Source organism: Falco rusticolus, chromosome 9 (assembly GCF_015220075.1).
Source record: "Falco rusticolus isolate bFalRus1 chromosome 9, bFalRus1.pri, whole genome shotgun sequence".
NCBI classification, from domain to species: Eukaryota; Metazoa; Chordata; class Aves; order Falconiformes; family Falconidae; genus Falco; species Falco rusticolus.
The window spans coordinates 18,202,663-18,228,541 of record NC_051195.1 but is presented as its reverse complement, the minus strand read 5'-3'; the positions used below and the strand labels follow the sequence as shown (position 1 = coordinate 18,228,541).

The following is a 25,879-nucleotide window of genomic DNA, read 5'->3' as shown; positions in this document are numbered from 1 at the left end:
ATCCATGTGATTTATAGAATTGCAGATGATGTATAAATAGAGATGTAGTTCTGTACAACTATTATTCTAATCACTCTTATCCTCCCTCAACTGAAAGTTTTACCATGGAGCTGCAAGCAAAGAGGTTTCTAAAAGGTTTGCAGCATTTAAAAGTGGAGTATTGAATCCTACAGAAGTTAATCTATTTTTGCTAGTATATAAAACAATAATCCTGACAAAGTATTTCTGTAAAAACTGGAGATCCTGTGCACTAATGTGGACAGTGGAAAATATGGGAATTTTATGTTGAATTTTTCTGGATTTTGATATACAAGACAGGCTGCCTTGATCTCTTGGCTATGTTAAATACACCATATTGTGAGCACATGGCTTTTACTACCATCATGAATTGTCTATTCATGAAAAGCTGAATGTTTTCTATTGATTTGAGAGTGAAAATGTTGTTTTTCTTTCTTGAGCTGGACAACAGAAAGATGATAAAATCATTACCTGTAGTTTTCCTAATGGGCAGTCTTGCTTTGTGGTTTGTAGAAGCTATGAATTTGAAACCTTAGATTCCTTAAAAAAACCCCAAATATTTAATCTTTTTTAAAATAAAAGAATCTTGCAAATTCTGAGATATGTATTCCATCTAAGTGGCAGAATTATTTTTCTTTTAGGTTTCATTACTGAACCAGGAACACTTGATTAGTCTTTGATTTTTTTGACATATGGTATTTGATGAACTGTTTAGTCCAAGGATTTGACACCAGTATATGGGGCCTTCATTTGAAGAAGAGAGGTTCAAATCCGACTTTTTTCCTGATGATTAGAGGTGACATGTAACAGCTTTTCTCTGTCTTACTGGCAATCATCTCTGTCCATTTATTAGTCTATCAATGCCCACATCATAATTATTTTAAATTAAGCAGAAAGTATGTCTCCAGTCCCATGGAGGTTGATGATGTCACTTGTATTTTCAATTAGATTTATGTAGTCCTTTGCTGCATCAGGGTCTGAGTAAGAGAATGACTTAAGTAGAGAGTAGGCGCTGTCTCTCATGAATCAGGTCCTTTTGGTACCTTAAAAAATGTTCCTTGTGGCGAAAGAATGAGTTTTAATGACTTTGGAACAGTTCTTCCTGGTGTTAATGGGTAGATAGTCTGTTGGAAAATTCTGTACCTCTCCCAGGAAAGAAACTGCAGAATAAATTACTACTTAACCTAACAATAAAGTTTGGGTCAATTTTTTGAAAATAAATTATTCTTCATTTGAAGGTCATGCCGTGGCTGGTACTGTTCCCAGCTCAATGATTAAAAGCTTAGTCATCCTCTTCAATTTCTCCTGGATTGGTGCCCTGTGTGCAGGAACAGAGTCTGAGCTTGACAGGGACCAATAGGCCAGTACATTGGTCTGTGTTTCGATAAGGAGCCTTTTAAAAGAGCAAGATATTAGTAACAGTCATTTTTTGTTTTTGTTCTCTTTAAGAAGCAAACAGCTACATTTTTGATGCAATTTTTCTTTGCACATCTGAAGTAGCTAAAACTTGTTTTACTGATTTATCCTCTGGAAGTTTCTTATTTCTTTTTTTTTCCCCCTTTTTATAACAGGAAAGAACAGACCTGTTTTCACTGGGAAAGGAAAGCTTAGGGAAACATGGACTTAGGTAGTCATTATTTCTGTCTGGGTTTCCAGATGCACAGAAGGGTTCTGTGTGGTTTCTTCACTCTAGACCCCTCTTATAATCAGAAAAGAAATGTGTTCAGTTGCTGGAGGTCACAGTGATGGAGTTCTCATGGGTTCTCCAGCATTCTCTCTGTTAACCTCATCCACATCCCACTCAGAGCAAGCTGGAGCTCAGTGAGTTTCCATTCCACATGTGATTTTTCATCAGAGGGGGGACAACAAAAAGGAGCACTTTAGACAGAATACAAGGCTGCTTTGAGCTGCACCTTTGTGAAGCTTTCCAAAAGCTACTAATTGGTGCCTGCAGGTTTCACTTCAGTGCTGAGTAGTAATGTTAAAAGGTCTTGCACGCTGCGGTACTCTTAGGTACAAGTGTTTAGGGGATGGAAGAGGAAATCTACCATCTCTGTTGGAGTGGTTGAGCAGTCTCATTTGGAAGAAATGATTATGTCATTATTTCCAGAGGGGAGTAATGAGTGTTGCAGTTCTTCCAAGTTGACAGCAAGCCACAGGTCCTCACCTCTCTTGCACAACCAGTTTGACCCAGAATTTTTATTTGGAGGCTATGCTTTTATTTAGGCAGTCTGCAAAGCACCATACTCCTGCAGCAGTACTGGCCATGCAGAAACCAGTGGGGGAAAAGGAGCCTAGATACTTTAATTGCACACGTAATGAACTTTTGCTCTCCCTTATCTCATAATATATTGCTAGTTGGCTATGTAGTGGTCTCATGCTGATTGCTTTTTTCCTGGCAGGTACATCCATTTATATCACTATTTTTGTAATTTACTGAAACTGCAAGTTTAGCCAGGTCAGACAAAATGTGTGTTTTGGTTTTGCTAGTTCCTGTCTAATTACTGTAAACTGTCATGATTATCATAATTGGAATTCTAAATACATAGTCTATGTACTTATCAGCAGTCACCTACACATCTCTTGTTCTCTCTTTTGAAGGATTCTCACTAATTGACACACAAACCTCCTTGTAGGTGACTAGGTGCAAGTCCACATGCAGTCCCTCATAAAGAGAGTTGCCAAACATACCAAATCGTCTGACAACGTATGTCACACTGGTCCAGAGCTATCAAAGTTTTCTTGCAATATAGCAGCCATTGAATGCAAATGCTATAGAAAGAATTTTGTTATGATAGAAAAAATAATGTTCTTATAGAGATATTATTTCTTTCTTGATTATCTGAGAAGACTGTAATTATTAAAATTGTTTTCCAGTGGGAAGTGTTATTATGTGCTTACATTTTTGGCAGCTTCCTATTCTTACTGTGGCATTAACAGGCTGAATCAGTAGTGGACCTGAACATATTTCACTGTCTTTCACAAACCTGAGTTTTCAGAGCTAGTTGTTTAATGCAGTGTTCAAAAAAAAATTTCAAATGTTTTGCATTTGGGACATTTTTCTGTGCTGAAGTGATTGATGAGACTGATTTTCAGTCTAGAAGTTAGCATTCTGTGACTGCCTAACAAGAACAAATTATTTTTGTGTAAGTCAAGAAGAGTGTCTAAAAAAGTGGGGGAAAATAGTTAATAACAGACATTCTGCAGCTGCTGTGTGGGTGTTGTGAGTAAGCATACAGAATGCAGGTGTATGCATTTGTTAAATGTCTTTTCTGGGTGGGTTTTTTGTTGGTGGTGTTAGTGTATGAGTGGCACTTTAGCAGAAGAATATTTTCAATGCAATGATTTCCTAATACAGTTTCCAGTTTGGTCACAATTCTGTAGAGAATGTGGGATGAAGAACATTGAAATTATGTTGGAGACAATTTTTAAACAGATTTCTTTGGTTTCAGTGGACGGTTCCTAAAAAAAAAAAAGGGGGGGGGGGGCAAAAAAATCAAAGCAACAAAACCCCCCAAACAAAAAATAAAGCTTACCACCCCCCCACCCCCACCCCCCCACCCAACACAAAAAGAACACCCAAACCTGGGAAAAATGTGGCTTCTTAGAATGAGGCAGTAGTAGTTTTTACTGATATTTGATTAGCATGAAAAATGCTTGAAGTGAAGGATTATTTAGCTTTGGAGGAATATGGTTGCCAAGGTGCTATGGGACTTTATGTGCAGAACCTTCTTCTTCGCTCTGTACCACAAGCTGTGGAGTGAGTGCACAGTACAGCTGGCCTGTTCAGAGCCTCCATATAGCCTGTGGTCTTGCAGTAGCCCAGATGGCTTTTGTTCCCATTTGGGAACACTATTTTGTTCTGTTAGATGAGTCCTGTGCCAGGTGCTATTCTTTCCATTTCTGTAATCATTAAAAGGACTGAGATTTCTTTTTTGCTATTATTATTATCATTGACATATTGGGAATGTCACCTACATTTAACAAGCTTTCCTAAGATTGCTGCAGTCCTTTATAATCACAAGCACTTCCTGCCTCCTCCCATTCCATTCTTTTCTCCCCCTAACCTGATTATGCTTAAGAGAACAAAAAGCAGAACATGTGGTTAAAATGATAAATCCCTCTGCTCACATGTTTATTTTCTCCTTTCCATGTAGTTTCTCTTCTCTGTTTATATTTATATATGTATTACCTGTTTCTGTTATCTTGTGTCAGGAGCAAAGTGTCCTTCATGTAAGGTTTATGCAGTGCCTGTATGCTGAGGCTTTAATCCTAGGTGCTGCTATGCAATCTCACAGCAAATTTTTCCAACTGAGGAATGGAGATGGAGATCCTTTACCTCTTCTCTTGAAGAGCTAGTAATGCAGAATCAGAATATGGTTCACAAATTTAAAATCTCTTGCAGGGAGGGAACTTAGGAAACTCACTTTTGAAATATATGTATACACAACTGCATCCACATTCATGCTGGAATTTATATTAGAAATGTTGGAGCTTTTTTCCTGAGCAAGAATAACTTCTCCAATATTGTGTAAAAATGACTGTTATAATAAAATACAGAAGATTTCTTCCCATTCAGAAGGCAGTTATGCTTCTTAGGTTTGAAGATCAGTTTTATGAAGGATTACACTTTTTAAAAATTCTATTCGCTTTTCAGAAATGATGTTCTAATAATAACCTAAAAAGTAAATTGATTAGATAGTCATTGAGTGTGATTTATCATTTTAACAGTGAGGTATTGTCTTATGAAAAAAGTTTTAATGCTGCATTAATTTATCACAAGAGTAATCTAGAAGAAAGGAAACATTTCAGAAAGGTTATTTTCATGTTAAATAAACTTTCCAAGACAAAAGAACTCTACAGCAGTTTTTATATGAATGTAATTCACAGTCCTGAAATTAGAAGATATTAGGTTGATTGTAGTGTGGCTTAGGGTGGATAAAGAGAGAACATAATTTAATGCGTTCTAGTCTCAGCAACCCAGGAAATTACACCACTCATCCAGAGTTATAAATGAAAAGCACTCTGGATACTTGTAAATCTTAGAATTTGTGAGTGTTCTGCAGACAAAAGACTGGTACTGTAATGAGGTGAAAGTAATTAAATTTAAATTAATCGGGCAAGACTTAGGTAGCCAATGAAAGAAATGCCTAAGTCAACTTTATAAAAAACAAATCCAGAAATATACAAGAGGACTTTTTTGTTGTTTATGTTACGGATATTTTATTAATTTTATTTTTTTTTTTGCAAAGACTTATGTAGTAGTTTCCAGTTGGCTTGAGGGGATTTTGGATCAAATCTGTGTTTAGTCAAGTTGTAACAAACAATGGAAAATTATAGGCTCGTTAGTAACATGGTATTCATCTCGGAGGGGTGACTGCTAGTGAGAAGCATACAGAAGCAGAGAGTCGTAATGTTTAAATATTCAGTGCTTGCTGAGCACGTGAAATTAAGTTTCTGCATGAAATGTGGAAAAAAAAAAAGAGTTTTTAAATGGTACGTGTGTTGAGGTGGTTTCTGCTTGATAAATTATTTGTTTATGTGAAGTACAGTGCTGCTTAGACTGACTTACCTAGCCTTATTTTACTAATGAGTCCTTGTGAAATAAATTCTAAAATACAATATTATGTCTATGGTAGTAGTTAAAAAAATGACTGCTGAGCCTCTGTTCCCATGTACCATATGTTATTTCCTTCCTTGACATACCACCAAAGAAAGAAAAGGAGTCTGTTGCAGAGGAAACCAGGGGACAGAGAAACTGAGGTTTCTCTCTGTGTTCTGTGACACTTGAGATGTTGGAATTCATCTTTCCCCCTTTATCAGGAGGGACTGCTGTGTTTGCCTGTCCAATAGCATGCCCTGAGAAGATTTTAGGATTCACAAGACACATGCTACTAAGGTCTAATGGCTAATGGTCTGCTGTACCTGCTATTCCTTCTGTTTTTTGCCTTTAACTTTCCTGTACCTCTTCCCTTAATTTAGCATTCCTGCTTTTTAACATACTTTTCTTCCATATTTTCTTTCTCCCTATCTGCTTATCTACATATCTTTCCTTAATTTCCCCCCTTATTTTCACTTCCTTTAGTGTATGTCAGAACCTATATCCCAATCATGGTCCCTCTCATTCTCAAGAGTATGTGCAGAAAATGTGGGGACTGGAGGAAATCACTTATTTATTTATTGACTGGTCATAATCTGCTTGGTAGAGTACCATGGGATAAAGCCCTGGTGGGAAGAGGGGCCCAAGAAAGACGGTTAATGTTCAGGGATCACCTTGTCCAAGCTCAGAGGCAATGTGTCCCAACAAAGAAGTTGTCGGGCAAGAAAGCCAGGAGGCTTGCATGGATGAACAGGGCGCTCCTGGACAAGCTCAAAGGCAAAAAGGAAGCCTACAGAGGGTGGAACACAAGGATGGGCAGCCTGGGAAGAATACAGAGAAATTGTCCAAACAGTCAGGGATCATGTTAGGAAGGCTAAAGACCTGATAGAATTAAATCTGGCCAGGGATGTCAGGGGCAACAAGAAAAGCTTCTGTAGGTACATCGGTGATAAAAGGAAGATTAGGAAAATGTGGGCCCTTGCTGGAAGGAAGAGGGAGACCTGGTCCTGCTTACCTGGAACACGGAGGAGGCTGAGGTATGCAGTGACTCTTTTTTTGCCTTGGTCTTCACTGGCCAGTGCTCCAGCAAAACCACCCAAGTCACAGAAGGCAAAGGCAGGGACTGGGAGAATGAAGAACCACCCACTGCAGGAGAAGGTCAGGTTTGAGACCATCTAAGGAACCTGAAGGTGCACCAGTCCATGAGACCTGATGAGATGCATCTGTGGGTCCTGAGGGAACTGGTGGATGAAGTGGCTAAGCCACTATCCATCATATCTGAGAAGTCGTGGCAGTCTGGTGAAGTACCCACTGAAGTACCGGTAAAGGGGAAACATAACCCCCATTTTTAAAAAGGGAAATAAAGACGACCCTGGGAACTACAGGCCAGTCAGTCTCCCCTCTGTGCTTGGCAAGATCATGGAACAGATCCTCCTGGAAACTATGCCAAGGCACATGGAAAATAAGGAGGTGCTTGGTGACAGCCAACACGGCTTCACAAAGGGCAAATTGTGCCTGACCAATTTGGTGGCCTTCTGTGATGGGGGTTACAGCATTGGTGGATGAGGGAAGAGCAACAGCTGCCACCTACCTGGACTTGTGCAAAGCTTTTGACGCTGTCCGACACTATATCCTTGTCTCTGAACCAGAGGGGCATGGACCTGATGGGTGGACCGCTTGGTGGATAAGGAATTGGCTGGATGGCCGCAGTCAGAAAGTTGGTGGTCAAGAGCTTGATGTCCAAGTGAAGAGCAGTAATGAGTGGTGCTCCTCAGGGACCGGTACTGGGACCGGTGCCATTTCACATCTTTGCTGGTGACAGGGACAGTGGGATCGAGTGCACCCTCAGCAAGTTTGCTGATGACACCAAGCTGTGTGGTGCAGTCGACACACTGGAGGGAAGGGTCGTCATCCAGAGGGACTCTGACAGGCTTGAGAGGTGGGCCTGGGCAAACCTCATGAAGTTCCACAAGGCCAAGCGCAAGGTCCTGCACGTGGGTGGGGGCAATCCCAAGCACAAATACAGGCTGAGTGGAGAATGGGTTGAGAGCAGCCCTGAGGAGAAGGACTTGGGGGTGTTGGTGGACGAGAAGCTCACCAGGACCTGGCAGCGTGCCCCGGCAGCCCAGAAAGCCAACCACATCCTGGGCTGAATCAAAAGCAGCGTGGCCAGCAGGTCCAGGGAGGCGATTCTCCCCCTCTGCTCCGCTCTCACGAGACCCCACCTGGAGTCCTGCGTTCAGCTCTGCCCCCCCCAATGTAAGAAGGACATGGACCTGTTGAGCGAGTCCAGAGGAGGCCACAAAGGTGATCAGGGGGCTGTTGCATCTCTTCCTGCTAAGACAGGCTGGGAGACTTGGGGTTGTTCAGCCTGGAGAAGAGAAGGCTCTGCAGAGACCTTAGAGCAGCCTTGCAGTACCTAAAGGGGGCCTGCCAGAAAGCTGGAGGGGGACTTTCTACAGGGGCCTCTAGTGACAGGACAACGGGGAATGGTTTTAAACTGGAAAAGGGTAGAGTTGTATTAGATATTAGGAAGAAGTTCTTTACTGTGCAGGTGTGAGGCACTGGCACAGGTTGCCCAGAGAAGCTGTGGATGCCCCATCCCTGGCAGCGTTCAAGGCCAGGCTGGATGGGGCTCTGAGGAACCTGGTCTAGTGGAAGGTGTCCCGGCCCATGGTTGGGGGATTGGAACTAGATGTTCTTTAAGGTCTTTTTCAACCCAAACTTTGCTATGATTCTGTGATAAATGACAAACTTCTGCTATGTAATATGTAGCCATAGTATTGTGGGGTCTTTTCTCATTAGAGGTTGGGGAAGCTGGGCTTCTGTGCACAAGTCTTGCTCATGGCTGTAGCTGTAAGCAGCAAAGGGGCTGTCTTTGCAGGTAGTTGAGAGTGGAGCAAAACACTGTCCAGTGTTTCAGTGAGAAAAGTATGTGGGAAGCATCAGATAATATATAAGAAGCATGCATTCTGATTGTAAGTAGGTTTTGGTGGGATATAGATAGAAAAAAAATAAAAGAGCCTACATTCTGCTCTTTTACCTTGTCTACCCTGGTACACTTACAAGATGTTGCTTGTCAGAGAAGTCTCTCAGGATGATGGATTCTGAGACTTGTCTCTTAAAAGTGTCCTAACCATTATGTTGTAGAGTATTTTGTACTTGATCTTTATTGTTGCAACTGCACCTTCACAGGGTATTAAGGGAAGCAAATTTTAAGTCAGTTCTTCAAAAAATGGAAATACTATATTTTCTCAAGAAAATACTGCTGACTGTTAACGTGAGGAGAATGCTTTCCGTAGCCTGTAAGCTGAAAGTGCCTCAGCCCACCTTTTCTGTAAACAAACAAACATCAAATAAGAAAAGAGAAACAACCCTGTGCAGATTCCTGATGTGATCAGTTTTAGCCCAACCTGTTTATTTGTCAAAATTATGAACAGCTGAAACCAGATTTTTTATAATTGAAATTGTTGGACAAGGCAATGCTAAATAGGCCATTTCTTTTCTACACTATATCTCACCTGCAAGTCATTTTTTTTTTTTTTATTCTTTCTTCATTACGTTTTCCCAGACTTAACTGGAATTTGAAGTTCTACAACATGGGGGGTGAGGCAGAAAGAAATCCACTAAAATGTTTCCTCCTCCCAGTCTGTCAGATTTGTGGAATACGGGGTAATTAGCTTTTCACCATGACAGACTTTGCATATCCTGAATAGTAGGAGCTTTCTGCATCAAAGATGGAGAACCAGGACCTTGGAGTACTTTGAAGTTAGTTATTTACATGGATGTGGTTTTGAATCTTCCATAACGGTAAATTGCTTATCCTTTACCCTGATGAGGACCATTCAAGCATGGTTATTATAAAACTCCCTAAAAGAGATGACTCCTAACTTTCCATAAAGTTACAGAATATTCACTTTTGGCCCTTGAATAACTGAAGTTAGTATCATACTGTAGCTGAAAGGGACCTCCAGGGATCTAGTCCAATGTTTTACTCAAAGCATGGCTAAGTTCTAAGTTAGGTCAGGCTGCTCAGTTCCTGCCTGGTCGACTTCTGGGTTTCTTTAAGGATGAAAATTTCATAACCTCTCTGTTGCAGTGCATCACCCACTTGCAGTGAACTTTTTTCCTCTCTGAATATCTTGATGGAAATTTGCTTTCCTCTCATCATTTAGCTGTGGATCTCTGAGAAATGCCTGGTTCCATCTTCTCTATAACATCCCTCTTTGTAATGAAAGTCTGTAAATGGGATCCCTTACTTTATGCAACCTTGTCTTTACGTGCCTGTGTAAACCTAGTTCCCGCAGCCTCATGCTATGTGCTCCAGCACAGCTAACAATCTTAGCTGTCTTCCGCTGAACTCTTGAAAACCTGACAAACCTGAAAACTTGTGATTTATTTTTGAGGAAGCATAAAATATATGTGTCTTTCAAAAATTGTCTAACCTATCTGCACAGAATCGTGTCAGAAGTTTTGGTTTTCCTCCTTTATTATGATCAAGGGAAGTAGGGAAAGCTTGGTATTTTTAACCTTTTCCATTTCATTTCTTAAATAAAGAATTTGGGTTTTTTTTCCCTCGAGTTTTAGCATACGCACTTGAAGGTTTTACTGAAGATTGTATGATTTATTTTACAATTTGTAAGGTACTGGGGTTTAACTAATGCTAATTCGGTGTCTTTTGATTCAACAGGGGAAAGAATGGCTTATTTAGAAACACTTAAGTTTGAGTAATGTAGATCTTTCTCAACCAAGAAGGCTGTCCTAGGCTCCCTAAATTGTCTGAGGTCCTCACGGTATTGTAGTTTCTCACTAGAAATGTTAGTGATGAGGCTATTTTCTTTGACAATGACCTTTCCTCAATGGAAAAACTGACCTCATTATCATTTGTGCAAAACTGCTAGTCATAGAAATGAGTGTATTCTGTTAAGGCTTATTATGCTGAGGGGTTTATAAGAAAAATAATAAATTGCTCCAAAGCAAGAACTTGGTAATACAGAGAGAATAACTATACTTAAAAAAAACCCTTGAACTCAAAAATTTCTCCATCAGTTTCATTAGATGAGTCTTTGGATGTTCTAATTCCTTAGTGTTCTTCCACACTGTTGATACTATCATAAAAAAAAGAAGGGGAGGAAACCCAAATCCAACTACTTCTGATAACATTTTTTAGCCATTTACATAAATTTTCTACTGCTAATGAAAAGATTGAATTAATAATGAAAATTATTAATATAAGGAAAGGATTCCTATAGGTTTCTATCTCTTAGATGAGTGAAAAAAAAGATGTAAGGAAGTCAGCATATGGCTGGGTGAAGGACATCTGGTAAAACTGCAGCCATGCTGCGGGAAGCTGGGAGTTCTTTACTATTTCCTCTCTTTCAAGGAAAGACAATTACAGGCTTCTTTGATCTGTCCTGAGGTAGGGAGATGATGATGAAGTGAAGCAGATTTGTTTGTTTCTGATGATAACTTTGATCTGCTGTGGATTAATATTTTATTCTTTAGGAGATACAGTGCAACTCTGTAACCAACCTATTAAAGGACAATTCGGTGAAGGTAAAAATTTCAGTGTTTCACAGGGTCTGTAGGGTCTGCATCATATTTTCCCTAATGAGCTTCAAGCTGTTACTGCTTTCCACTACATTTTCTTGTATTAATGAGAATCACATTTTGGATGTTTTTTTCTATGGAGCACAGCTATCTTAAGAGCATGTTTATGAAGGGCAGGTCCTGCTTAACAAACCTGATCTCCTTGTATGAAAAGATGACCCACCTGGTGGATGAGGGAAAGGCTGTGGATGTTGTCTACCTGGATCTTAGTAAAGCCTTTGACACCATCTCCCACAGCATTCTCCTGGAGAAACTGGCTGCTCATGGCTTGGGCAGGTGTACTCTATGCTGGGTAAAAAGCTGGCTGGACAGCTGGGCCCAAAGAGTGGTGGTGAAAGGAGTTACATCCAGCTGGCGGCCAGTCATAAGTGGTGTTCCCCAAGGCTCAGTGCTGGGGCCAGTTCTGTTTAACGTCTTTATCAACAGTCTGGATGAGGGGATCAAGTGCACCCTCAGCAAGTCTGTAGACCACACCAAGTTGGAGGGGAGTGTTGATCTGCTGGAGGGCAGGCAGGCTCTGAAGAGGGAACTGGACAGGCTGGCTGGATGGGCTGAGGCCGCTTGTATGAGGTTCAACAAGGAGAAGTGCCGGGTCCTGCACTTGGGTCACAACAACCCCACAGGCTGGGGCAGAGCAGCTGGGAAGCTGCCTGGTGGGAAAGGACCTGGGGGTGCTGGCTGATGGTCAGCTGAAGTGAGCCAGCAGTGTGCCCAGGTGGCCAAGAAGGCCAACAGCATCCTGGCTTGCATCTGAAATAGCATGGCCATCAGGACAAGGACAGTGATTGTCCCCCTGTACCAAGGTGAGGTGGCACCTTGAATACCATGGTCCATTTTGCACTCCTCACTTCAGGAGGGATGTAGGAGTGCTGGAGTGTGTCCAGAGAAGGGCAACAAAGCTGGTGAAGGGTCTGGAGCACAAGTCTGATGAGGAGCAGCTGAGGCAACTGGAGGTGTTTATTCTAGAGAGGAGGTGGCTTAGGGGAGACCTTATTGCTCTATACAGATACCTGAAGGAGGCTGTAGACAGCTGAGGGTTGGTCTTTTCTCCCAGTTATCAAGTGGCAGAACAAGAGGAAATGGCCTCAAGTTGCACCAGGGGAGGTTTAGATTGGATATTAGGAACAACTTCTTCACTGAAAGGGTGATCAAGCATTGGAACAGACTGCCCAGGGAAGAGGTAGTAAAATCACCATCTCTGGAGGTGTTTAAAAACCACGTAGATGTGGTGCTTAGGTACATGGTTTAGTGGTGGACTTGGCAGTCTTGGGTTTACGGTTGGACTTCATGATCTCAAAGGTCTGTTCCAATTTAAATGATTCTATCAGTCGATGTTGCCTGTTGTACTCCTTGTATTAAGGTTAAGGGTTGTGTTAAACCCACTGAATTTTAACAGCTAGTGCCACATGAGATTATACATACAAACAGACTTGCTGTTTTGTTTTGTAGTGTTATGTGTCTGATACAGGGATAAAGCTGAGTTCTGACCAGTTGAAAGGTTTCATATAACTGAACTTCAGATAGAGCATTCAGTTTAGAAAAGTGGGAATTATATATTGGGACTTTTCTGATTTTCTGCAACAAAAATCACAATTAAATGTCTTATTTCAGATCAGATTAACTCAGTTGGATTTTTTTGTGGGACTTAAACACCTTATTTCTTACATATTTAAAGATCAAGAATGCTACATTTACCAACCTTATTACTATATAAGAAATGCGCTATGGGGTTAGCTGTCACTTGCTATGAGACCAGGAAGACATTGTCTCCTACTGAGTCATTTCAACTATAAAAGTTGGAAGCTGACATATAAATTAAAATGGGGGTTTGAAGTACTGTTAACAGACAGTAGTCTCTTAAGGTAATAGATGTACTAGGCAATGCAGTTCTATACTGATCTCATTCTTGAAGGAACTATTTGTAATGCCTTCAACAATACAAAATAATTTTGGTTGCATGAATTTTGAAATTACTTATGCTAATAAAGGTGCTGTTATGGAATGGTTTTTTATAAATACACCTGTTAAAATGTGATGTCTGGAAAAAAAATAAACTTCAGAAGTTTTTCTCATTTTCTGAATCAAACCCACAGGCTGATAAGTTGTACTTCCTTGCTAGTGAAAAATTCAGGTTTTGTTTATCCCTTAAAAATCCGTTGCTTGGTGTTCACAAATAAGCAATCATGTATAGCTGTTGAATGGGCATGTGACTTTGGAACCCAAAATCTTGGATTTCTTCCACAAAATTAATCAAATTATGCAGGTTTTAGGTATTGGTTACAGTATATACCATTTTTATAGCTACTGTGTTATACTACATATTTTATAGTCTATTGAGTCACACTCTTGGGCTGGTCTCACGATGCTGTGCAAGTGATGCAAAATTCTCTCAAGCATAAAGAACAATAGGAATGTGGGATATGGTGGCTGGCCTTACTGTTGGTAAGGATCCATCCTGAAAAAAATCCAGCTGTTTAAACCTGAGATATGCTTCTTGTGGATTTGTGTAGGATACACCTCTTCTGTAATATAAACCATCTGATCAGAGCACTATACTTTTCAATGTATAGTACATAGCATATTTTTTTGTAAAATATTACATGCTGATCATTAGCTTTATACACATTTCTTACATTTATTTTATAAAACTCTTTTGGTGTTTATGCTTTTTGATTTTTGTTTAACACTGGTAAGAAGTAAATGACATTCTGCATTGAAGTGCCATCAGGGAAGATGAATAAACGTTCTAATCTAAATAGAATCTATATAAGGGTAATTTCTAATTTTTATAGGAATGTTAAAACGAAGAAATCAAGTTCTATATTTGCAGCATTCACTGACAGATACTGATGCTGTAAATTATACAGCTGTTCTTCTTCTGTATGGATTTTGTAGTACTCACAGCAATTTATAGGTACAGAGTGCAGCTGCTGGAAGTCATTTATTCTCAGTTCTGTATTAAATCTATGATATACAAATGCATTAATATTCAGTACAGAGCTCAAGGGCTTATGGCTTTTCTTTCTTGCTCTGAGTTGCGGTCCTCTAAGTGTTTGCAAGGTATGCAGAAAACAACATTAAAAACTTAAACCGATATACAAGAAAAAAAGGAAACTATTGTCCATGATAAATACTTGAAACCAGCTCATTTTGCAGTTAAGCTGAACAGCAAAAACAAAACCTACTGTTAATATTTCTGAAATGGGTAATGATAAGAAGTTTGTTTTGATGGATTAACACTTCTGTTCCATTTGCTTTAGTGCCGCTCTTTATGCATGTCAATTGTATGTGTCTTCATGTTATAGAAACAATATTCCCTGTAGTGCTTTGATTGTTCCATCTCAAGAGAGTGTGTGAGGCTGTCATTGATTTACTTGATTTGGCTTGTTTTAGTTTTGGATTTTTTTAATTAAAAAAGGAAATGAGCTTATTTTAAGTATTTCGGAAGTCTCTACAATGAATGTTAAAAGCAGTTAAACTGTAACTGGAGTATGACAGAAGAATAGGGGCAAGGGCCATGAATATTTGTTGAGTATATAATCTGTGAGAAAATAGCAGTTGGAACAGGCTGCCTGATATGAGTTGTGTACCTGTTTATTGTTGATGATTTCACATCTGTCATATTGAGATATTAAATCTAGGAAAATGGCACTATACTCTCTGTTCGAGACTAGGAAAACTTGTACCTAGGGGAACTTGAGCTGATTTGTTGGAGAAAGAGATCCTGAACTCTTGTGGCAGATCAAATATGTTTAGACAGGACTATTTGTATAAAAAGATGGCTAAAACAGAACAGGCTAAGTGTGAAAGATCTATTTGGTATCTGTTAAACTGTGTATCAGTGAAAAAATGCTAGTGGACTATGTATAACATGATCTTCCACTACCAATAGTTTTACTTACATTGTTCCTAAGGAGCCACTGCCTAAGGCAGAGAATGAAACAAATGTTCAGTCTAATAAATACCCCCAAGTCCCTTTTTATTAAAATCTTAGTTAAAAAATCAAGTATGAGAATTTAATAAAATTGCAGAAATAATTGTGAATAAGTCTCGTTCTGCCACATTTTTCAATGAGTCATCTTCCCTTGAAAAATTCCAGGCTGAAACATTTACTGGAAGCTTTAACAGCTGTATTCTGTGCATTTTACTATATATGAAAGCTGTTACTTTATATTTTCCATACTTTTGAAATAACTACAGTATGAAGTATCTTGTATTGGGTCTTGCTCAATGTGTTTTACTTTGATTTTTTATTTTTAAAAATGAATATTTGCAGAATAGTTTTAACCTGTCATTTTTGTCCTGGTTTCAGCTGGGTTAGAGTTAGTTTTCTTTTTAGTAGCAGGTGCAATGATGTGTTTTGGATTTGGTGTGAAAACAATATTGATAACAGACTTTTTAGTTGTTGCTAGCTAATGCTTATATTAAGTCAAAGACTTTTCAGTTTCTCAGGCCTTGCCAGTGATAAGGCTGGAGGGGCACAAGAAATTGGGAGGGGACACAGCCAGGACAGCTGGCCTGACCTAGCCAAAGGGATATTCCAAACCATAGAATGTCATGCCCAGTATATAAACTGGGGAGAGTGGGCCAGGGCCTGTGAATTGCTGCTTGGGGACTGGCTGGGCATTGGTCAGCGGGTGGTGAGCAACTGTATTGTGCATCACTTCGTTTTTCTCCCTTCCCTTTGGATTTTATTCCTCTCCCATTCTCTCTCCTTTTGTTATCCTTACTATTATTGTTACTATTATTATTGTTTCTTTTTTTTTCCTATTTCATTTTAATTATTGAATCGTTCTTATCTCAACCCCCAAGTTTTACATTCTTTTCCAATTCTTCTCCCCATCCCTCGGCGTGGGGGCGAGGGGAGTGAACAAGCAGCTGCGTGGTGCTTAGTTTCTGGCTGGGGCTAAACCACAACACATTTCTCACAAATGCCAGTTTTCAGGTGTCTTTACTTGTATGAAAGAAGTTAGGTCCTGCTTTGGCATATCTTTTGAACTTCCTACTTCTGCAAGCTCCATGTTCTCCATTATTTGCCTTGTATTACTTAGGTATGTATGCACAAATTCCTTGTCCATTGAAAACTGTGATAGGTTGCTTTAATATTAAGCTTTACATTAAATTATAAATTGACTGCCAGAAATATGTGTCAATCTCTGAGCTCTTTTCCCTCAAGTATGGATGTTAACCAGCAGATTATTTAGCTTAAAGCATAAAATAGAATTTGAAACAACATATGTCAAGCTAATGCTACCTGATACAGTGCACTTCTGAAACAAATGGTTACACCTGCCACTGCTTTAGCTTTCTGTAAAGAGATCTATCTCCAAGTCATGTTAAGAGCTAAGCACTGAAAACAAAGAAAGTTTAGATAGGAAAATTACATCATGAAAACACTGGACTTCTGAAAATTTTAAACTGTATTTGACAGCAGCGTAAAACGAAGGTATTCCTTAGGTAAAAATGTTAACAAAGGAAAAAAATTACTACTTTACTCTGCTTTTTCTTCACAAAGAGAAGATTGCTGCTTTACTCATTAAATTACATAAGAGGACTATAGGCTGATGCAGCCTTACTTCTGGATGCTTCTGCACTGGCTATTCTATTTCCAAGTGCTTGGAAACAAGTGAGGTTGGTATTTCACTGACTCCTTCCCATCCATTATTTCTTCATTTTAATCTTCCTTACACTTTTTCACTCTCACTCTTTAGTGTTTTATTTCCCTCATTTCCTGTTTTTCTCTCTTTAAATTAATCTATATCTCTGCTGTATTTCTTCCCTCTCTTTCTTCCTTGCTTCCTGTCCTTCACATTTTCATTAGCCATCTCCTTGTCTTCAAGACGTGATAAGACCTTCTGGAAGTTCCTAATTTCAGAGCCCTCTCCCTGATGAATTTTCCCCACTCTAGTTCCAGGCAAGTTCATTGCTGACAAATGTGACCATAACTGTACTAGGAGAAAACCTTTGTGAGCCAATATATTAAGTGGTGTATGTTTGCAGAAAAAGGATTGCTGGACTCTAAAGAAAAATTCTTATATTAATTCTTACAGGGAAAAATTGCTTTGCTACCTTTCAAAATCAGCTACTTCATCTAGGAGACTGAAAGTTAACAGAGCAGGGTATTAGAAGCGTTGGGACCAAATCTTGAAATAATGGACAGAGAAGTGACAGCAACGTGTTACTCTGTCAGTTGTAACCGGCTTAGAAGTTGCTGAAGCATGAGACGCATAGAATATTGTGCAGTAGTTGCAATCTGATGCAACAGTGTCATCACAAGAAGCTGTACCTTTCCCAGCAGAACAGTGAACTCCTGAGAGACATTAGTAAATTAAAAAAACTGGAATATTAACCAGTCATGGGCAGGTTTTTATACTTTGTATAGGATAGCTTTGCTTTTCTGTGGTATTATATATCAGTTTGAGTATGGTTAATAGTAAATAGGTATAGATACAGAGAGAAGGTTGCAAGGCTTTGCTTCTACTGGGAACCTCAGACCTGTAAATCTGTTTTCTGCTTGCTCGAAGTTGACTGAAAATTATGGTTTTATAAAGACAGTATTGAGTTATCTTAGAGGCAGAGAGTATTACTTAAGGTTTAGTACTATGACAACATTGACATGGCTTTGTAGTGTGATGCTTCCCATTTTGTGTATTCATGCATAAGACTGATGCAAACAAGCTCTGCCTACCGTTTATAGCCATACAGAGTGTGTAGATATATGGTGTTTATGTACTCTGTATATGTGCTGTAGCATAGTTTAGCATGAGATGCTAAGAACTGCTGATGAAGTTAGGAAAAATAAATCGAGGCTGGTTAAGACATTTTTATTGAAAGTTAGCTTGGAATTCCCAACAATCAAGCATATTGAGTTGCTGCTTTGTAAAGATAGGTTCCTATTTTTGCCTCCAGACCTGGTCAATCTGGTAAGATTCACCTTTTAAAATGGCATACTCCTGTGGTGCCTGCAAACAAACAGGTGCCTACAAACAGGTGCCTGCTGTTTTGGGGATTGTCTGTGTTTCATGGTTGTCTATTGGAGAAGAGAAATGACAAAGGAAAAAAAAAATTCTGGAGTGTGATTGTTAATATATTTCATCTACCTGTTTGGACTGGAAACCTATGTATTTAAAAAAAGTAAAAAAAGTAAAATGTGAGTGAACTGGCTTTGGGAATACCTGCTTTCTCTGTGAAGGAGCAGATGAGATATTTTTAAGAAGAGTTACCAGTGAGCTTCCATCCCTATGACACTGGAAGATCTAATCCTTTGCTTCCTAGAGGTAATGGCAGGCTTTTGATTCAGTCAACGAGAAATGCACCAGGGTGTGTTCAAACAAATTCCTTTGATTCAGCAGTGCTCTGAATTTACTGGCATACCTTCTCAGTGCTGTTCGACTTGCTGTGAATGCAGGTAAGGTGACCTTTTACGGTCAGTGTAGTACAGGTCTGTGATCTATTGATGTTTTTTGTGCTAACAAAGCCATTACTCTAAGTCAGGCATTTTCCTAGTGTGGGTTTGTGTCTGTGTTTTGTATGGTTACAGTCACTTATGTAGGTCATCATTTCAGATGTGTAGTGAAAAGCCTGGAGTGGAGGAAAGGGGCCATGAGGTCATGCTGTTAACTGCTGTGAACATAGCATTTTGTGGAGCAGGCAGGGTCAGCTTTATGACAGAGTTGGTAACAGGTGATCCTGCTTATCTATTTAGCAAAAGGTATTGGACGTTGCACTGAGTCCATGGATCAAGCTGAGGGTCCGGACTGGTGAGGGCAACCAGGTGAGAGATAGCCCAGTGGTGTCATGGAGGCACCATGGTGACAGGGCAGGACTGAGCTCAGGAGGCCAGTCTGTGTGCTGAGGCCTGGGCCTGGGGGCCATGTCCAGGCGGGGGGGCAGCTGTGGCTGAGATGGAGACCAGTACTTGTATGACATAGCTCAGGAGGGACTGAAGGTCCCAGTGAGCTGAGCTGGGGCTCCAGGGCCCAAGGGTGGGGTGTGAATGGAGCCCCCAGATGAGGCTGGCAGGGCCTGTGAGGCCTGGCAGTGCTCTCAGAGCCCTGATGGGTATAAGCCTTTAAAACCTGTGTGAAAGTAGTATTATCTTGCCAAAAGTGACACAGCTGAAGAGCAATGGGGCAGTCAGTATCAACTCCAGATCTTTTTCACTTTCTGGTCTGTGAGATACTTTCTTCTGCCGAGTAAAACTACATAGTACTTATGAAATAGGTACACTGGAGCCTTACACAGATAAAGAGTGCATAAATAAATCTGGAAGAGTTCGAGCTTTGTTATTGTCTTTGATTCACCAAATTACACAATTTGGCAGTCACTTTTGACTGAAAGCTGAACACTAAAGCCCAAGTTTAAGTTGTGATAAAAAGTAATGCTTTTATCCCCTGGCCCTATAGTAGTATGAAATTGTGGGGTTTGTAAAGCTGTGTTTTTCCTCATAAATATAAAAAACTCAGTTCAGTGACATCTGTCTCTGCAAAGAGAGCTAGGGGACAGCAGCGCACTTTATTTGAAGCTGCCTTTGTGAACCTTGTGTTGACTGCAGCTGGTGCAAAATATGGCAGTGTGATTTATACCCACAGTGATGCCTGGTTCCAATGAGTTGTGCTGATATGAGTACTCAGTGAACAAGAGCTGGTTTCCTGGTGTATTGTGCTGTCAAACCTTAAATATATCAAGTGTGATAAAAACCAGTTGTTTGGGTATTTTTTTCTTATTACTGAGGTAGTGCAGCACAAGCTTAACTGTGAAGGTAGTTTTCAAGTTTTCCATTTGAAGTCGTCTTGTCCATTCACCATGTTTGGCTGGAACAATCCACAGCTGGGAGTTTGTGACTATCCATTTATTTTATATTCTTATCAGGGACAGGCAGGTATGAGGAAGGCAGAATAGTATGTCCTGGGATGGGTGTGGGACAGAAGCCTGGGGAAGTATCACTATACCGGGCCTCTAAAATTGGCAAGGATTGGAGACAGGATTATCTTTGATCTCAGGTTGTCTCATGTGACGTCTCATCTAGGGCTCAGTTGCTAACTTAGTATGGAAGAACACATCCCAGACCAGTGGAAATAGTCCATTAGTCTAAAAAAGAGTTGAAATAAGAGGGAAGTGGTAAACTGTGAAGAAAAAGTAGACTAAAACTCAGTAGTGTACTTGGATGAACTACAGATGCTCAGATATTATGGTATAAAGAAAGTAGTAGTAAGAACTGGTTTGGAAAATTTCTTCTCTGTAGTTCCATTTGTCTTCTGCCTCTGTGCAGATAAAATATGATCCATCCATGCTTACAACAATCTGAGTAACAAAAAACACAGGCATGGTTTGTGTTCTGTTCCTCTTGTTCTGGTGCCGTTTTACAGATACTTCAGTCTTATATGTAAACACTTATCCCTGTATGATTCTTTTGCACACTTAAGTAGCGTGTTGTCTTATTGCATTTTGTGTCAGAATTAATGTAGCATAGTTGGGCAAGGGTCAGCAAGTACAGAGTACCTATTTGAGTCCAAATTTCAGTGCAGCCAAATTTGACACTGAATGCTCAGACCTTTAGAAGCCTATGGTCTTAATTGGGTAACTTGACTAAAAGTGTGTATCAAAGGATAACTTAAAAGAAACTGTATACTTTCTCAGCATTGCTTTCTTGTGTTTCCTAGTGTTATATTATCTTTGACAAGTAAAAAAGGAATCAGAAGGTTTCTGCATTTTTCTCCCCAGTGGAAAAAGTGTATGGACTAGGGATTAACAATCAGTTTGCAGAGACTAACTTCCTTCTTCAGAGAACTGGTTACTATTCTGATAATGCACATATACAGAGATTGAATAGAGAAATCACTCATTTGTAGGGTTTTTTGGCCTGTTTGTGCAGAAGGCCAGACTAAAATTATCAACTGTCTCTTCTTGTTCACATAAAAAATCTTGAGGAATGAATTCTTCATCAAGTTGGGAAAGACAGTAGCCCTACACCTTCTTTTTGGGCTGTCCAAGGCTCACAACTGAACAATGAAGTAGTGAGGAATTTCATGGGTCTAAACATTATTATTTTTAAAAAATAGTTTTATTGAATAAATGTGAAGCTCTTCATAAGCAAATTTACCAATACCATGATTCTCAAACTCTACACAATATTGTGTGAAACAAAGCGTTCTGTGTTTTAAAAACATTAACACACTGAAATTTTTGGATTGTTTCCAGACATGTTTCCAGATGCTGATGACTTGCTGTTACTGGCTTTGTGCTGCTGGCTTGCCAGTTTTGCATTTCTTATGGACCCCTCATTCCTGCTTAGACAGCACTGTTAGGTTTTTTTTGGGGGTGGGAACAAGTCTTTTGGAAGGACTTTTGAGTTTGATTGTTTGCATATGATGCAGCAAAGTAAGAAATGGTTAAGAACAGAAGGCAGCTAGACTGAAGTGTTGTATTGGTCTGTAGCTTTCTTGCAGCACGGGAGAAAAGAGTGCATTCTGTTGTCTTTCAGTTTAGTTGTAGGAAAGGTAGATTTGCCAATTAGAGCAGGAGTCTGGGTTTAAAAATAAATACCAATTTTTGATGAGAGTGCACTGGATAAATTGCAGATGCTTTACCAAGATTGGAAGTGCAATAGTATTTGGATTTGAGGACATGGGGCAATAAAGTAATTCCTGCACAGTGGTGCAGGATTCAATTATATATTGGTTTATTGAAAATGTAAAAATATGTTAAGTATTCATAAGCTCCAGAAAATAACTCAGTTTTCTAATTCAGATGATCATCTGGTTAAGCCACTGTCTGCCTCTGTTTAAGGCTCCACTGCCTCCCTGTGTGTCCTTGTTTTTAGCTATAATGCTGAGATTTCCAAGTTAGCCTGCAGAAGTAAGATGCAATCCTATGTCCAATGTGTATCTTGCAGCAAATGAGATTTAAAAAACATAGGACTGGTTCATTTAATAGTGAATGCTCTTTTCTTCAACCATAAACTTACAAACTTGATGCAGTGAGAAGTGGATACTGTGATGCTTTTGTAAATAATGCATATAGAGCCTGATGCAATGCAAAATAAAATAATTAGAAAGACTTCAGCTTGCTTTAGAGCAGGCTGTGAGCAGTTTTGTATGCTTTTTGTTGTTCATTCTTCATTGTGCCTCTTCTTATCATTTGATGCTGGTGCCACAGGCTTTTATTGTTCTGTTGTGCTGTTTTCCCTTTTTTATTTTTTCCCTAAATTTAACTGTTTCCTTTACCCAAGCCATTTTGCAAATATCTCCTAGGTGTTTTTTTAAAGGAACAAGATGCAGAAGGAGAGTTGGGAGAATGTCTAGAGTAAAATAGGATGAGACAGGAGGCTCTTTGCAATCCTGATGTTGATTATATGGTTGTTCTAAAGTCTATAACTTTCACCTGTTCAAAGAACAGCTGCCAAGCTTGATTCCTAGGAACAGTTAAATCTGACTTGGCAGCTCTGTTGAGCTGTGTGTTCCTTGTTGTCTGGGCTGGCAGGAAGCAGCAGTGTTTCAATAAGATCTGGGTGGAGAAGGGAGGAACAAGATGACTGTGGCAAGATCCGTGAGTGCTTTGAGTGTGTACCTAGCAGGAAGAGAAACAGGCAGTGGCACTTCAGAGAAGGCTTCTCTCAAGCACCTTTCTCATTTTCACACCTTCCACACTTCCCATTTCCCAGGAGTACAGGATTCTCATCCCTGACCTGCGGTTCCTTTCTGCAATGTGCTCAGGATGTATGCTAGTGGGGCAGGGAAGCAAACACAGAAAACTTGTTTAGATGCATCAATCACAGAATTCCTTGCTTAACCCTGTTTGCACCTCTGTCCTCCGCTATTACTTACGAAGAAAGACCTGTCTGGAGGAAACACAGTTAATTTTGAAGCCAGTTTTCTCATAGGAAAACTATGCTTAAAACCAGAAAAATATGGACAGTTCATGGTTCTGATTACAGGGCACAATAAAAATTTGGGTTTTTTTACACAGATGTTGTTCATTTTTCATGAGATAAAGACGATTCAATTCTAATTACTGTTGTAGTCCATTTTCACAATCTTTGATGAATTTAACTCAATGTTTCCTTAGAGCAGAGATAGGGAAAATAATTGTTTCTACATTACTTGTCAGTTTTGAAGTGCTTTTGGAAATAAACAGAATGTTCTTTTGCTGACAGGATTTGAAATCTAGCAATCAGCGAGATGAAATTGCTGCAGCACGTGCATCCCTGAAGGAAAATTCCTCTCTCCTACATTCAGTATGTTCAGCTTGTTTGGAACATTCAGATGTTGCATCCCTTGCAGCCAGCAAGGATTCAATTTGCAATGAAATACAGAATGCTCTCAATGTAATTTCTAATGCTTCCCAAGGAGTTGGAAATAAAGTGGGACAACCTGCATCTCACACAGCTACTCTTGGAAGTGCACTTGATGAGCTTGAGGTACGTAAACCTGTCAGACTGTAACATTTTTGGAAAAATGGTGGTTTTTTTTTTTTTTTTTTAAATTAACTACAGCTATCATCAGTGATGGACCTAAAGGCATTAGAAACTGATGCTTTGCTTAGTCCTAGTCTAAATAGTATCACTCTATATTATTTCATGGGAAGGGGTCACTTCTTGCAAAAGAGTTTGGAATTAAGTCTTCATGTATGTTCAATATTTGGCTTCCTTCAAACAGCAGGGAAGAATTAGTTCCAAGTGTCTCACTAACGATGAAGACAGGTACATCCTCGAATAAGTGGGCAGAACCCATGAGTTCAGTTTACAAATAACAGTGGATATCAGATGATGGTGATCACTGCTACCTTGACTGCATTTGAAGTAGTACATCACAAATAGAAGTCCTTCACTCCAATACTTGTCAATGGGTTCATTATATAATTGGAGAAGTTGGAAACCTGATTATATTTTCTGCTTATCATTAAATAAAGTGACATAAACAATATGCTTTCACAAACTCTGCATTTCTACTTCCATTATTTAAGCAAATACTTGGAGAAGGTCAGTTATTTTTCTATTCCTGACCTGATCCCAAGCTTTTGTATGAAACTTTCACTTTTTCTCATGGCTGCTCTGGCTCTTACCAGTGTTATTTTCCATTGTCTTGACAAAAACGGTAAAAGTTCTCCTGCAGATGAGATTACAGACCATGCTTCTCTTGTGGTGTAACTGATGTAGGCCCAGATCAACAAAAGGAATAAAAGTTTCTAAAAAATTTTGTAAATATTGGTCTTTTTTGTTGTAAATTCTTGGGCTTATCAGATCTCAGCCTTGTAACTCTAATTTTGTTGATACATTTTCAGAAGAATTGTGTTATGACTGATGCTAGTAGATTTTTTCCTAAAATTTTCAATGACAGAGTAGAAAAATACATTGAAATATGACACAAATCTTGTAGTGGCAGTTTGACCAAAACAGACCTTTCAGTCATGCTCAAAGCTGAATCTACACAGGTTGTTTCCCCTAAAGAAAAAGGCTACAATTGCATGTTGTGTGTCATCCTTCCTTGCTTCTCACAGTGGGTTTTAAAATTATAGTTTCTAATCTATTTTCTTAATAAATGGAATAAAAAAAAAAAAGTAAGAGTAATACATGATTTGTTACAATGAAGTTCTGAATGACAAATTATATACTTTAAATGAGAGCTATTATTTACTTGTCTTGATTACAATTTTTTTAAACAAAATTTGGCAAAATGATTGCATCTTTTGACCACAGACAAATTAATCTAGACTGTATGTGAGCAGCACTATTTTAATGATTTTTAAAAAGTGTAATTAAATTTACTATTGTTTTAAATTTTAAGATTTGTGATAATCATGAAATGAAAAAAAATTGTCTTTTGGATTGAATTTGGTTTTATTCAGAAACATAAGAACATAGAATTCTGTTGTAAAAAGCCATTTGTTTATGGAGTTTTAAATATATTTTTACCTAGGTAACCCAAATGGGAACTGAAGCTGTGTGAGTTAGATAAAGAACAATTTACAGAGCATTTAACTTCTTAAAACGATGCTATGAATTAGATGGTTACACTTTTCATTCTTAACAGCATGTTCTATTGGCTAAGGACCTAAAACAACCTTTGCTCTATCTTCTTGTTGCAAATACAGTGCCATGAAATAGATTGATGTAGTAAATAGTCTGTTGGGAACAGATTTCATTAAATGTTTATAGTGTATCATGAAGTTTACCCAACAATCTAGTATCTAGATGTTTTACAATGTCATTCTTCCTTTGCCAGTGCTGGCAGTGTGAAAGTTATTACAGATTTATAGGTGAGGAAGCTGCCAGTAAAATTAAAACAGCTAACTCTTAAATCAGGTGATTCTCAAGAATTCCTCTGAAAGGCTCCATATAACTACCATGTCATTCATAAATAAGCACAAAATTGTGATGTTAGAAATTTAATTACATATTAGGATCTGTGTTAGAAGAGCATGTAGGTCTTCTAACGTGCGGGTTATCTGATGCCTTTCACTGGTCTTGCATCTTCTGAATGTAAAGAGATTTCTCACAAAATGATACAGGTCTTGCATGCCTGACTCTCTGTCAGCATATTGATCTGATACATGGTCCTTCAATGACCATGGCTATCTAGCAGAGCAGTTACGTATGAGATGTCAAAATACTGTAAATCAGGCCAAAATGTCAGGAAATATAAGCAGGCTTCT

General features: G+C 39.1%; 1 protein-coding gene across 1 annotated transcript in view; it reads left to right on the top strand.

The window, feature by feature from the left end:
- CTNNA3 (catenin alpha 3) overlaps nt 1-25,879 on the top strand; it is a 507,496-nt gene that overhangs the window by 100,278 nt on the left and 381,339 nt on the right. Inside the window, exon 6 of the mRNA XM_037399918.1 lies at nt 23,382-23,645. Within this exon, the coding sequence (XP_037255815.1) occupies nt 23,382-23,645 (264 nt within the window). The remainder of the gene's footprint in view (nt 1-23,381; nt 23,646-25,879) is intronic.